Here is a 14846-nt window from a genome sequence, read left to right on the forward strand (position 1 = left end):
TAGAGGCCAGTTCCTTAAATAGACACTGTACCTCCAAGATATTGGAATGTAATTATTTTCTCTTCTGCTCCCCACTGACCTGTTTTATCCAAAGCAGAATTCACTTTGGATGCTTTCTAAAAACAAACAGACAAACAAAAAAACCCAGACCAACAACTCCAGAATTTCTTTGCTGGCAACTCTTTGAGCTCTGCCTTTACCAGACTTCCTCTAGCTGAAGTGTTCTGGTATGGAGGTGCCTGAAGCACAGAGCTGTGCGTGTGGGTGCTGGATTGTCTAGACACCCATAACTTCAAGGAGTAGGTTGAGTACATGGTGGAATTTGAACATAAACCACCAAATTCATTACTGGATGTATCTCGTTTCAGCCCTTGAATGTTCAGTGGTACTGTGTGTGGATATGTTGTTAGAAACTGAAAAAATTATCTTATGTTGCTAGTTTCTCCAGGGAGTGTGGTTACATGGTGACTGATCTTTGTCTTGATTTCTAGTTGCTGTGGATACAGCCCTTAAACAGATGGTAGTGTACATATTGAAAACTTTCTTCCACAGATGATCTTAACAAATCATGAACTTGTCACGAATAGGGAATTACTGAACATCACCTCCGTGAACCTTTTGAGAGAGTAGAGTAAAATGTGTGCTGTATATATTTATCCACTCAAAAAATACCAGATTGCTGTTTTCTTACTATTTTTAAAACTTCAGTTTCTTAGTTCTTCTCTTTCCCACTCCTTTGTCTATCCTCTTTTCTAGTTTAAGCAATTTATCTTGTTTTTCTTTTTTTCACATTATCCAATCTCTTTTTCCTGTTACCACTTTCACATTTTCTTTCCTCACTATGCCATTTTCCTCCCACATTATCATCATCTCTAATTCCCATACTTTGTGTTTTCTCCTATACAAAATCCTTCTTCACTTTGGTGGTAGTTCTCTCTCACCGTGTCTCACCACCATCAATCATTTCCTGTTGCATAATGAAGCTCATAGGATTTTAGAGGTGGATGCCTCTTGCTTATCTCTTGTTCAGACAAGATGTAGTTGAGGTCTTTGGACACTGTTTTATCCTTCAGATACTGTAGTATCCGTGAATGTTTTGGACTTACTCACCTGACTTTTCTATTTCTTGATCTCTTTAATTTCCCAGCATTTTTCTCAAGTTTATCTTTGTGTAACCCAGATGAAAGCCATGGTGGAAAAAGGGAAGCTGCCTCTGCATCTGTGTGGCAGTGTGGTAGTAGGGACTCGAATTTCACTTCCTATTGAGAAAGTTGGAGGGAGGCTGGCAGATAACCAAGCTGCAGATAGATAAGGAGGAGTCTACGCCTAGATATTATTGACAACACTGAGGGCAGATGTGTGGAAGGGGGTGGAAAGTTGCGGAGAAGGTGGTGAGTGCTTTCTGTTGGCAACTAAATACCACTTCTCCTTTGAGCACTCACCCCTGTGCTTATTTTCGTTCATTCAGGGTATGAACCTCAGTCCCTTCATCTTGAAAAAATGCTTTCTGTATCCACAGAGCATTTATTCCTTCGTTCATGCTGAGCATGTTAAAGACACTGTATTGCCTGCTTCTTGGTTCCTCTTATGTTTCTAGGCTCAGAAAAGAGGTTCAAAAATTCCAGACTCTGTAATAAGCCTACAGCCATCTATGAAACCTTCATTTCACTACCTCTTTTCTTCCTTATCCTCCATTTTAGGCTTATTTTGTCTTATCCCTCCTGATTTTTTGTTCTTCTGTTCCAGCTGCCATTACTTCTCAGTGAAGCCAGACTCTTCTTTGATTCATATCACACAGCACCTCTATGTGAGATTCTACTGCTGGCAAAGAGCAGATGTCTTCTGTAACAATCTGACTTCCTCTAATTGTTCATTCATCAGATGTCTTTCTCCTGGGACAGTGGAGAGATGCTCTGTGGGTAGGCACACTGAGTGTCTTTATTGTTATGAGGAGTCTCATATCAATGTTGTTATGAGGAGTCTCATATCCTGAGAAATGTGCAGATTTCACATTTGCTCAGCTAAGGACTGTGAGGCTAGAGTGACGATTTTACCTCCTGGTTATTTCTAAATGGTAAACTCCTGACCTTGTAAAAAACTAGGTTAATGGAGCTGAGATTTTCCTGGCATAAGAATTCCTCCTCAGGAGTGTTATCCCCATTCATGATGGCAGGCAAAAAACACCTTTGTGAGTATACTCCCAGACAGTCCATTTCTACTTTCTCAAAGAGGTATAAGAACCAGACCTGAGCATATTCTTTAGCTCTCCCACTGGCACTGAGACATACTGCTTTGACAAGTCTTCTTGAATAGCTTCACAAGTTTGAGTACCAACAAATCCTTCAAATGGACATTTTGAATCCTGAAGACCTTCTGCAATCTTTATACATTACCGGGTCCATTTAAAGTCTTGTTCTTGCACCCAGGACTTTGGATTGTACCAGCTTGTTCATATTGTTCCACAGACAAATGTATCATGGTCTGGAAGAGCTCTACCAGACTGCTTTACCTGAATAAACAAGTGAGATTTTCAGCCAAGTGTTAGATAAATTCTTTTTCTCTATTTAGGTTTCCATTCCAACTAGTTTGTGTTATCCAAGTCTACTTTGGCATTTCATGGCATAATTGAATAGAAACTGCCTTGAGCAGCCTTGCCATAAACTTCAAAGACAACTATACGTAGGGTACCAGTAGGATAAAAAAAGCTATTTGAGCTGAGATTCCTGAGGAGTGTGTACAAGTTTTAACATCATATTTTTAAACAATTCTGTTAATAAGTGATTTATGGGTTTATTTCAACTCATGAATGAAGCATGTATGCTGCAGCAGCAGTCATTGTTGCTAAACTTAGACTGGGTATTCCTTCATTCTTCCCTTCCTCTGCATCCTGGTGTACATGTGTGGACACACCCCAAGCTTCTTTAGAAATCACAGATGGCTTCCATTTCTGTAGAGAAAACAGCATCTTCTCTTTCAGACCTCAGCGAGTCTTTAACTCATCCTTCGCTTTTTGGCACTCTTCTGATATTTTCAGATCTTGATTATTCTCTGTTTAATAAAGTTTTGTTTGTGCTGAGTGTGAACCTGGGTTTCTATCACAAGGGGAGCGTTGCTCTTAGAGGGTGTTGAGTGTGAAGGCTGCCTGCACTGATGCTGGCATGTGTGAACTCCTTGGGGGTTTACTGTTTCAGGTCAGTAACATATTTGCAGTAGTTGATAAATCATTGCTATTTAGATATTTCTGTCTTCTTTTTCTGAAGAACTTTTTCATGGATTCTAGGTGTGGAATTAAAACTGTTGAATTCCTAGGATGCTGACCCAGGTAATGAACAGCTTATGACTATTTCATCTGTAGGTTACATCTTTGGTTTTCTGTCTTCTTCATGGAACTTGACAGTTCCACAAGCTGTCTGACACTAGTACTGCTACTAGAAGAAGCTGAATATGTCTCATTAACAGGCAGCTGTCACAGTCACAAGGCTGTCTCTGACTCCTGCTCCTCAACAGCCTCCCGCTCACGCGTTGAACTATCTCTTTTTAATTGGTCTGGAATTTTGAAACTCTCTTTCTGTCTAACTGGACTTTTGAGCTATAGCCTTTTAATTTGGTTTATTTGTAATTAGTTTGCCTAGAGAAGCAGTAGTTGGTACAGTGGTTGGACAACTGCCTAAAGTGAAATACTGTTTTATTTCAAAGCAAATTATTTTTTGTAATAAAAATAGAGTATGTTGGGGTTTTTTTAAAATACCTATTTGATATTGATATGTTTGAATAAATAACTAACAAATAAACCAAATCCTCATTTATTACTGCAGGCAAAGTCTGAGAGACCTGCTCATCACTTCCTTAATGTTGGATGAGTGAATAGCACCAGTTCTCAAACGTGCCATCTTCCAACTTCTGCTTGATATGCAATAGCTTTTTCTTCTTGACTTAGGGATCCATCACTGAGTTAGTTCACCACAGCAGTAATGAAAAGTGAATGGTACAGTGATTTGTTTGAGTTTGGTACAGAACAGATTTTCCCCCTCACTGTAATAAGTTAAACACAGAGTATATCTTTCAGTGTTCTGAGCTAACCATCAGTTTTTGGGAATACGTACACAACTTTTCACACTGCCAGCCAGTCTTGTGTCTGAGTCAGGTAATGGCACCCCTTCCTGTCACGTGTGACGAGCAGTGGTCTACAAGGCCAAGTGCTTGGGCGTGTGTGGTATGTGAGGAGGAGTTCACAGCTGCCTTGAACGCAGCTGCAGAAGCAGCCATCCCCACCCCACCTCCAAGAAGCAGAGGAGCCTGTGCCTGCCCACTGACACTTCTGCCTTCTGCTGCTGTGAAGGCATTGTGCTTGTGCTGAAATCCCTTCCATTGTCTCTCGGGCAACTTCAGAGGCCAGATTAAGGTGTCCCTCCTAGATTTCAAAGGAAATAGCTGATCAGGCTTCAGAAATGACCACATGTGGATTTCTGAACTTCTATGACACATGAGCTCTTCTGGGACAGTGCAGGCATCAAAGTTCAGGATGCAGCAACTAAGAGCTGGAGACAGAGCCTCTTGGGTAAAGAGACTTGTCTGTGGGCTGAATTTCCAGAAGAAATTGAAAAATCATTAGAAGTTGCTGGAGTGCTTTCCTTGTTGAAAAATTCTTTCCACTGTTAAGAGTGATGCTCAGAACACTAATAATGTACATCTCTATCCCCTTTCAAAAGGAGTTATTAGAGTAGGAGAAAAAAAAAAAGAAAGGAAAAAAAGTCCCAGAACAAAGCCCCAGCCACAAAAACAGAAGAGTTTTGTCCTTACTAAAAGAAGCACACTAGACATTTGAATAAGTCTACTGGAAATTTCACTGTTGCCATTGGTCTTTGTTATGCAGTGTTCAGGGCACCAGGTATCATTGTGTCATTCATGGCTATGCTTTTTTTTGTTTATGTCATCAGTATGAGTGCTTTGGAGTTAATTTGTAGAAAAATTTATGTCTGAAGAGCAAATAAGTGTTTCTTGCTTTCAGTACGATTTTTAAATGAAGCTTTATATGAAAGAATTAAGACAATGTTTATATCTGTACCAAGTAATGGCTGCTGTGCAGAGTAGCAAACTTTAAAAATGTTACTTTAAGAGATGAAATGCAAAGCAATTTCCTTTTTTTTCATTTCTTTCTCTGTGGTTGTTATGTTAAGAAAAGGTGAACAGGACAGATATCAGGAGGTGCTTCCTGTTTGTGCAAACAGATGGCAAGTTGGCATTAACCATGTACACGAGATAAGATTATCAAAATATCTTAACCACATGCATCACTTTCAAGAGGACTTTTAGAAAGCATTTTCTTTTATTTCTTTTGACATTAATCTAGTTAAAATACATGCAGATGTGACAGCTGCTTATATGTTGTCCATAAAACAACATTTGTAGTTGTCAGGCTTTGGATAAGAAGGGCTTTTACAAAATATGCTATGGGAGGTGTGTCTATGGGAAACAGGTAGAGCTGTTTTCCAGAAGGAGAGGAAGGAGATTACACGAAATGGCATAATTGGGGTTTTAGCAGGCTGTACAATCTGAGACATTGCTATCTCTAGATATATTTTCCTTATTCTGCAGGGAAGGAGGATACTCCTTTCCTTGTAAACAGTATTGTGCCAGACACCATGAAAAAAAAAAAAAAACAGCCACCCCAACGCAAAAAAATACATCAAGGATGTGACCTCATAGGCACAACTTAGTATGTAAAGCCCTGGCAGCTCTCCAGTAATGTCATCAATATGGCATTTCCTTACAACCCTTTCTGCAGTGAAGAGCTGCGATTTTCCCATTCCCTTAATCCTGGCTATTCTTAAATCTCATTCTTTGGTCATCTATACTTGTGAACAGTTTGTCATCTTCTTGTAACAGAAGTTCCAACATCACCAGTGTTCATTTCTAGTAGTGATCTATTGGAGACCAAAAAAAATTATCTCCTTGGTATGTTTGGCTCCTATCAAGCAGTGGCAAAGAATTTACAATCAACTGATTCACTCAAGTCTTTACACTGCTGAACCAAAGGAAACTGAGTTTTTCTTTAGTGAAAAAATAACAGCCTAGGAGAAAGTATAGGCCTTTCTTAGGTGTGTCCATCACCCTTCTACCCATATAAAGCAATCTTTTTGTCAAATGTCATCCTGGTGACATGTGGAAGACTGTGTTGCAGACAGAAATGAGGGCCCGGTCACCAGTTTGCACAGGGTGTTTTTATGAACAATAGTGTGCAGACTGAATTTTTCAGCACTTCTCTCTCTCTAGTAGCACAGCAGTCGGGACTTTCAACACAGAGTTTCTGATTACCACCAGGAAAACAAGTATGACAGCTGACAATGGAGACTAGAAGTTCTTTGTAGCATTCCACTGCAGGGACTGGGACCAGTGCATGCAAGTTGATGGCAACCTTCAGCCTCTTGACTACAGTGAGCCTGGTGCTCTTTTTACACCATGAGCAGAGGAGGCCTCCTTGAGCCTCTCATCCTGTGGCACAGAACAGCAGAGGAATTCAATAAGCAAAAACAATTTTCCTTTTGCTATATTGAGTCTTGCAGCATTCATATGATTGGCCATGGAAAAATTGGACTAAGGAAGCAGATAAGAACAAAGAATCTTACGTATAGATAACGTGGCAAATGGCTACTGTCCAGAGCACTGCATGGGGGAAGGTGTTGGTCTGTGTCATGTCCCCAGGTCCACCAGCAGGCTCTCTAGGGCTTTGGCTACCTGTGCTGAGGGACAGCTTTGGTTCAGTAAAGCTCTTCAGCCTTGGAGCAGACTTGTGTGAGAAAGAGCTCTGTTGTTAGAAATACCTCTGAGGAGCCTTCTTGGAGCTTCACCCCGCTTCAGCTGAGAGTTGCTTTTAAGTTTGGATCCTTGCTCTTGGTCCTTGCTGAGCTTTATGGATATGCATATGCATGTGCCACCCAGTGTATCTCCCTCCCTGCTCCTGACTCACTGACTTGACTTCTAGGCTTGGGATCATGGTTACTGTCACTGGACCTGCTTTGCTCTTTTCACTTGGACCCTGTGGAAACACAGTGCATTTCAGTGAGGCCAGTGCTTCTGCTTGCCTTGTTGTCACCCTTGGCTCTCAGCTTGCCTTTCCTCTTGGAGCAGCACCTGCATTTGCTGTCCACTGACACCTAATATTCATGACGGAAAAATGACCTGAGTTAATCTCAGTGCAAGGTAGACTAAGTCTGTTAGTTGTGGAAACTGGCTCTTAGATGTGAGAGCTTTGATGCATCCTTCTTACCTAGTCCTGAGTCATGTTAAGTCCCAGCCCTATTGAGTATAAACTCAATTTTTTTATATACCAAACCAACAAACCAGAATCACGGAAGAACTACCTGGATTTTATAAAGTGGATTAGACTGGCAGACACTTGTCACCAAAGGTGCTGCTCAGGAAAGAAGCTTACATACTGGACCCTTGATCATCCTCACTGCTTAATTAATAGCTCCTTTTCTGCCTCAGTTTTGGACCACTCCAGAGCGCTCTGTTAACCTGGTCTGAGACAAGGTTCCTGTGGAGGGTAAGAAGATGGGAGTTCATCTGTGCTGAGAGTGCTTATATTGTGAAACACATAAATGTCGGTTGCTGATTCCTCAGCAGGGGCTCTCAGATGGTTTAGGAGCATCACTGAAGTAATTTCACCAGATTACGTATCTTCATATGAAGTCTTCCTGACTTGCACAGTAATTATGTTAGCACAGTCAAAAACTACTGTAATACAGAAATCATCATAAAATTATGAAGAGGAGGTCTTAAAAATAATTTCTGTGAAGGAAGGTGGAATATTGGTCTGGAAATGTCCTTTTGCACATCTTTAAACTGGAATTTGCGGCATTTACTCACTTTAAGACTTCTTTTGTTTCCTTTGGGTCAAATTAAAATTCACATATCTTCATGTATTTCTGCTGTGATAGTTAAGGTTGTCTTAAAGTATTTAGAGTCATTGTCCACACTGGAGTTCCGTAGCCTTGCTCTCCATCTTCTGTGAATCTGAGACCTAAGCCGCACTTCCTAATTTTTCCTTATCTTTCCTATATGGGATTGACCACAACACCAGTCCCGTAGTTCCTGCTGCAGTCTGTAAACCTCTGTCATGTAATTAGAGGCAAGCCAACAGTTTTCTTGCAGTGAAGATAAAGAAGCTTTAATGTGCCTAGTATCTGCCCACAGATGAGAAGTGGACCATAATGTTGGGATTAGTCCTAAACATCAGTTTAGGACTAATACTATTAAGAGTTTCATCCTTTAATACTTATTATTGGTTTATGTTGGATATTCTTATCCCATTAACATAGCTAAGAACTGATGGGTTTTGTTTGTCACAATTTCCAAAGGTAATTGAAATATTCTGAGGGCAATTGAAAAAGATCTTTTACAACTCTTTTGATCTTATTTGTCTAGGCTGTTATTTCTGAGAAAGGGTTAGCAGTCTTCACGTGAAACTCCTCTGAATACATCAGTCTACATCTGGAGTTTATCAAGATATCTGCTGTAAACCTTCAAAACTAAATAGTTACCTTCATAAGGAATCTGGGTTTATTATTATTATTAAAACTAAAGAAGTCTGTGTACGTTCATTTAAAATGCATTGTAAGTTTAGGATAAGGAAGTCGACAAATCTCTTTGTAGTGTTAGGTGACAGCACACAGGACAGTGAGGATGCAAAACCAAACCAGAATAGGCAGCTCGGTATTGAAGCTGAGCGCACAGCTGGAAAGGTATGTTCATTTCAGTCTTCAGATACACTGGAATGCTCCTAAATTAATGCATTTGTTGTAGATTTTATATTTCATATACATTATTCTGTATGACTTCAGGTGCTTCAACGGAATGTGTCATAGTCCTGTTGGCATTTTTCAGTTCACCAATTTAATGCAACTGACCCATGGAAACGTTATTTTCTTCTCTTTGGATCTTTTCAAAAGAATAAAAACAGGCAAAGTAGCATTAGTGCAGCATTCTTGCTGAACTGTAGAGCTTAGTAAACTTTCAGAAATTCGGATTTAATTAATTAAAACTCAATATAATTCTGAGTTAGGGGAAGTTCTAGATGGGGAAGTACAGGATGTGATTTTTTGTTACCACGGAGTAGAGCAGTGGTGTCAGTAGGAGGTCTGAGATCCCTCTCTGGGTTTAAACTACAAACCAATTCTCCTTTTTCCTACGCATTGCTGTTTGGCTAACACAAGGCTTATACAGAATCCGTTATGCAGCACACAAACCAGAAATGTAGACATGTCATGTTTTTTTTAATTCAAAATCACTAACGGTAGAAACTATGTCTCCAGAACCAGTGATGACTCCTAGCTATTGCACATCTTCACAGGGAAAGATGCTCTCCAGCATATAAGGGACCAGAGCACTTCAGATGCCAGCGTTTCAGATCTCGTGATGCCCCAGCTGGTTTTTCAAGTGTGCTGTTGCACTGCCCCCTTTGGTGTCTGATCTGGCTGGGTCTCCTCTGGAGAGAAGGAAAAAAAAAAAAAGGAAAGGGCAGGAAAGTAAACTTTTTTTTTTGTTTTTTTGGGTCAAGGAGTAGGTTTAGCTGATGATGATCTGATTGAGCATCTAATGCTCTAGGGGTACATAAAGGCAGGAAGAGCCCTTGCTGAGAAAGAAAAAACTCTCTTAAGAGGAAGGTCTTCTGAGAAACAACATTATAGAACTAAAATAGAGCATCTAGAGGAAGGAAGCCCATGTCCTATATATACAGAAAGGGAGGAGGATCTTCTCCATAGTAACGCAGGGAGCAGGGGAGGAGGAAATGGACAACACAAACTGCAAAAGGTGGTTTAACAAATTGTATAGAAAAGAGAGATTTGGAGTTTGCTCTTCTTCCCTGCTTGCAGGACCTGCGGTTTTGGTGTGAAGCAAAATCCCTTAAAAGATACTGAAGCTAATAAAACGATGATTATTTCTAGACGATTAACAAAGCTTGTACTTTAGTGTTTGTACTTTATATTCTAACCAGCTTATTATTACAAGACCTGAAGCTTGGTTGTTTAAAGAAAGTTTTGGTTCAGTGATTTACACCGTACATACATTATTTCTGTGTATTTGTATTATTGCAGTGTAGTTACAGAATGTGTTTGCACTGGAGTACAGCCAGATTTTGCAGTGGTATTTAATAAGCAGAAGTTAAGTGAGGTGGTCTGTGTGTCCGTAACAGTCATGTGGGTGTCACAGAAGTAATCCCTTGCATGGAAATCACAGGTAACCCAAAGGTTGGGCTTGTTCTGAATTTCCTGATGTGGTTTTGCTGAGAATCCAGATTTACTTCCACCCCCACCCCACCCTACCCCCTTATTTCTTACCTCTTTTTCCCTGGGTGCCTCCAGCAGCAGTCTTACAAAGCACTTGCAGGACCCCCTGTTGCATCTCTTGGCAGGCAAACCCCTGTCAGTAAAGGCAGCAGTCCTTCAGCCTCAGAAGTCTGGCGCTGTAGGAACCTGGATCTTTCACAATGGATGTGAAACATTTTTTTTCCTTAATTTAGAGTGACATTTCTAATAACTAGTAAAGCAGTAGCCAGTCCCAATTTTGACTTCATAAGACACTGCAGCAGGTTTTGTTGTTTAAAATGAAGTATTTCACTCAAACGTTTGGCTTTCGTATAATGTGGGATGCATGATTTTTTTGTTTCAAAATACCTGTAGTCCTTGCTGCGTAGACTGACAGCAGTGTCTGGTTTCAGGGTGGGATGATTAACTGGAACAGGCTGTTTCCTCCGTTACGCCCCAGGCATAATGCGAATTACCAGGATCATCGCCCACCTGAACAAGACACTCCTCCACCTACCGAGGTGTCTGAAGAGCAGGTAAACGTTTTTCTGGTTTAAAATGGCTTTAGAAAAACTGGTAAGGAATTACCTCTACTAATTTTTTATCAGCTGTTGACACAGTTTCTTTAAGCATTCTCTATAGCGGCACAAATCAGTATATCAGATAACGGTCAGAATACGGAGAGAGAAAATTATCATTGCCATCCTAACCAGAGCTACACATCAGCTTGGGAGTTTCTGCTTCTGGGTGCAACGGCTTGACTTTTGTAGCTTGAAGATGAGACAGTTTCACTAGTGGGGACTATTCAAATCTGGTAAAATGTTTCAGAGAAGGAAGAATGACAAATAGATTTCATTATTTGTCATATAGACATGCAGGTTTTCCTTCACAGCTTAAGTTTCCAATTCATTCATGTAGTTTTTGGAAATAAGACCGTTATGCCAGCTGTACACTGCAACACACACTTGGTCTAAAACTTGGAAGTTTCCCTCAGCATTGTGGTTGATTGATTTCACATTCTGTTGCCACAGAGAAGTTTGTGTCTTTTCTATCAAGTATAGATTTAGACTTACTGTACAGAGTTAGACTTTTGTTGATAGTTTTAGTCTCAAAAGAGAGGACAATTTACTTGGAAATTTAAGACTTTAAGATTAGTCTTATTTATGTATTCAGAATTTATTGCATGCAGTCAGGTTCTCCAGGTTGTAGCCTGTCTACAGATAGCTGCATTGGCCATTTTATAGTCTAAGGTCTCTGTTACCCTTGAATAAGAGTAGGTTTCAAGGGGGAGTTTTTCTTTCCCTTTTCCACTTTTTAGGGAGATAAATCAATACTTGCTCACACCACGCTGTCATTTCTAGTGAGTTTAAAAAGAGCTTGTCCCAAGCAGAAATCTCGACTGTGATTTCTAGTTTTGATTAAATCATAGAATGGTTTGGGTTGGAAGGGACCTTAAACATCATCTAGTTCAAACCCCTAATAAACAACTACTAAACTCCTACAACTCCTACTAAATGTTAGAATTATGTTCAAAGTCCTCAAAACTTTAACTGCACTGGTGGTTTTGACTGCAAACCTGCTGGGCTACATCCAGAAATGCTAAAAAAGCCAAGCAACAGAAGAAAAAAAAAATAGAAAACCCCCACACCAAAGAACACTTTCTGAGACAAAACCCAGAAACTTGGTTTTGGCTGGCCTGAAAGCCTACTCATTGCCAGGTATGGGATGGACTGAAAGACTTTCCTGCTGGGTTGGTTTGTTTATTTGTTCTATTGGCAAATTCTGCTTATGGGAAGTTTTATTGCAGGGCTGGAACTAATGAAATAGTGATTAGTCTAACTTATGCTGGAGTCTTACCCAAAGTCTTTAGGCCCAGATCTATGACAGCAATATACACTGATATTTTCTCATGCATTGAAGTTATAGAGCTCACCTGATTGCTGTCGTTTGCAATGCTCTTTAGCTATCCTGCAGAGAGAAAAAGTCATTTAGGCATCTTTGATTTCCCAGGACTGGACTAATAATGGCACAAGTTGTCTTAGAATGGAAGAAATGGAATTTTTTCTCTGTTCTTCAGATTAAAATGTGCAAGCATGTGCAATGCTTTTGGTACAAAAAATCTCTGCATTTCTTGTGTTTTTTTTAGCATCTTAAATTACCATTACCAGTATACATCTTAGCTTTCTGGAGCTGGATTCAGTTCCTGTGGTTAAAATATACTCAGATGAAAAGGGCTTTTTGTTGCTACAATCTATTCCCTGTGATGCTCATTGGATATTTTTGTAAATAGGAACATTGCAAGTCCATCTACCACTTCTTCAGGTTAGAATTTATGGCAACTGCAGTAAAAACCTTTCTTCTGAAATGTATTTCTGTGGTTAGCTTTTATTCCACTGCCTGCCCTTTTTCTCATAAAAAACACAATCTTAGATGAAAAATCAGACAGAGGAAGCTTTAGAAAGTTACAGGTTATGAAATCCAGTCTGTAGTTAGACTGTCGCTGCGGAGGTGTCGAAAGTAACAATTCATTTCTCTCTCTGTGAGAAGATGAGAAACTGACATTGGGTTGTGAGGGGAGAAAAAGGGGAAAGGCACTAAAGTGGTCAGTACCATATTTGACATCCTGACAGCCAAGGCAGCAGTTTGCAAATGCTCTGTGACGGGGCACTTAGGTTAAGAAGAGGACAAGCCCCACCTCCAGGCACACTTGGCAGGAGTGTATTTATTTGGCACTAAGCCGCCAAAGCAGAGGAGGTTAAAAATATTAAAAATACTAATTTCTGGAGGTGTCTTAGAAGAAGGTGAGGTGTCTTTTAATGGCACCTCTCTTTTAAAAGGCAGTTAAAGTACAAGCTCACATTGCTCTTGCACCCTGGGAAGATTCCTCCTGAGATGTACACAGCCTGTGCTGCCCTCCTGCTCAGCTTCATTCTGCTTCACTGAGCAGCAGTAGCTCTCACACAGCTCCTGTAGCCCAGGACTTCCAGGTTCAGGAGCTGTGATGTCTGGTCATAAGGCCATTTGGAGCAGGATGAAGAATGCTTTATGCTGCCAGTGGCCACAGTTAATTTTATGTACCACTCCCTGCCTGCTCCCCCAAACCCTCGCCTTGTTTATGCACTTTCTTGAAGATGGACTAGAAAAGTGAATGGGTTACATTGTGACTTTCAGTCATACCTAACTGAGAACTGTAGATTTTAAATGTACTTTAGATACTTGTTTTAAAAAAATACTTAATTATTTAACCATAAATTAAATCTGGTGATACACGCATCGTTTGTGTGGCAGTTTTAACTGTTAGCACAGAACCAAAAGGTTAAGTGTATAAACAGGGATAGTCAAGTGGTTATTGATTACCAAAATCACTGTCTTAATGTGCCCTTTTCCAGGTAATTCTTCCATCTGATGTCATTGACTTTGTCATTGCCATTGACTGTTTTGAGACTATGTGGAATCTTTCCAAGAATTTTACAGAACCCATTCAAGTATTGTACTGCCTCTGTGTTTGGGCTAACTTTCAGTTTTCTTTTAAAAATCATCCACAATGAATAGTTTTGAGGTTTTAATCCCTCTGGAAAAGCAGGTCTTTTCAAGGAAAGTAGAGCTGAGGATGTCTGGACAGGTTTCCTCACCTGCTATAAAGTTCCATATTTTGGTCAGTGCTGGGTTCCTGAGGTCCTGTTCTTGTTGAGAGCAGCTAGCCCCACAGTCAGCTTGTAATTGCCACGTGTGGTGCCATACTTTCTGTTTTACTCCTCTTTCAAAACAGGACGGGCTGGGACATGCAGGCACAGAGTGAATAAAACTGGGTTTAAAATGGTGTTATTTGTTTTCCAGGTTGCACGTCTTATGGAAATGGGATTTTCCAGGGGAGATGCTCTGGAAGCTCTGAGGGCTTCAAATAATGACTTAAATGTAGCCACTAATTTTCTACTGCAGCACTGATGGTTTTCTGTGAGAAGGAACTTGACTCGCTGGGTTTGTGGACGTCGGGAAGCGGCTGCAAGCCACCTGCTGGGCAGACTGGCGAAGGTCAGTCCCCGAGAGCGTCGGAAGGGAGGAACTGGCTCCGCCTGGCTGGTGATTCAAAGGGATGTTAACCAGTGACGTGAACTGTTCCCAGGCCTCCAGATCGCTTGATGGTTTCTAATCTGGTTATCCTTTTCAGATTAACTTTAGTTTCTACTTATTACTGGATAGCACCTAAATTTATTTTTTAAATAAAGTAGGTGGGTTTTTTTCTTGTAAAGCCGTGTTAGATGTTATCAGACTTAATGACTAGGAAAAGAAGCTCCAACAACCACATCTCCATTTACCTATCAAAAAAAGTTGTTTTCTTTGTTTACCAGTCTAATTTCTCTAGCTTACGTGTTACTTTACAGTGTTTGATTTTCGGTTACAATAATAAGAGATTTGAAGATCACTTCATTTTCAGCTCAAGTAAAGGGTTAAGGGACTATTATGTCGTTCTTTGGGAAGTTTTATTAATGCCTGTAGGATTTTATTTCTTGAATTGATTTTCAAATAAAAGTTGCCCTT

The 14846-nt window shown here is 40.3% G+C and overlaps 1 protein-coding gene across 1 annotated transcript in view; it reads left to right on the top strand.

Moving 5' to 3' along the window:
* The window catches only part of UBAC2 (UBA domain containing 2), a gene marked incomplete at its 5' end in the record, with an annotated part of 84669 nt that extends 70417 nt beyond the window's left edge, over positions 1 to 14252 (top strand). Inside the window, 2 exons of the mRNA XM_008948211.1 lie at positions 10721 to 10843; positions 14145 to 14252. Of these exons, the coding sequence (XP_008946459.1) occupies positions 10721 to 10843; positions 14145 to 14252 (231 nt within the window). The remainder of the gene's footprint in view (positions 1 to 10720; positions 10844 to 14144) is intronic.
* Positions 14253 to 14846: the final 594 nt, after the last annotated feature.

This window comes from Merops nubicus, unplaced genomic scaffold (assembly GCF_000691845.1).
Source record: "Merops nubicus isolate BGI_N331 unplaced genomic scaffold, ASM69184v1 scaffold19129, whole genome shotgun sequence".
NCBI lineage: Eukaryota > Metazoa > Chordata > Aves > Coraciiformes > Meropidae > Merops > Merops nubicus.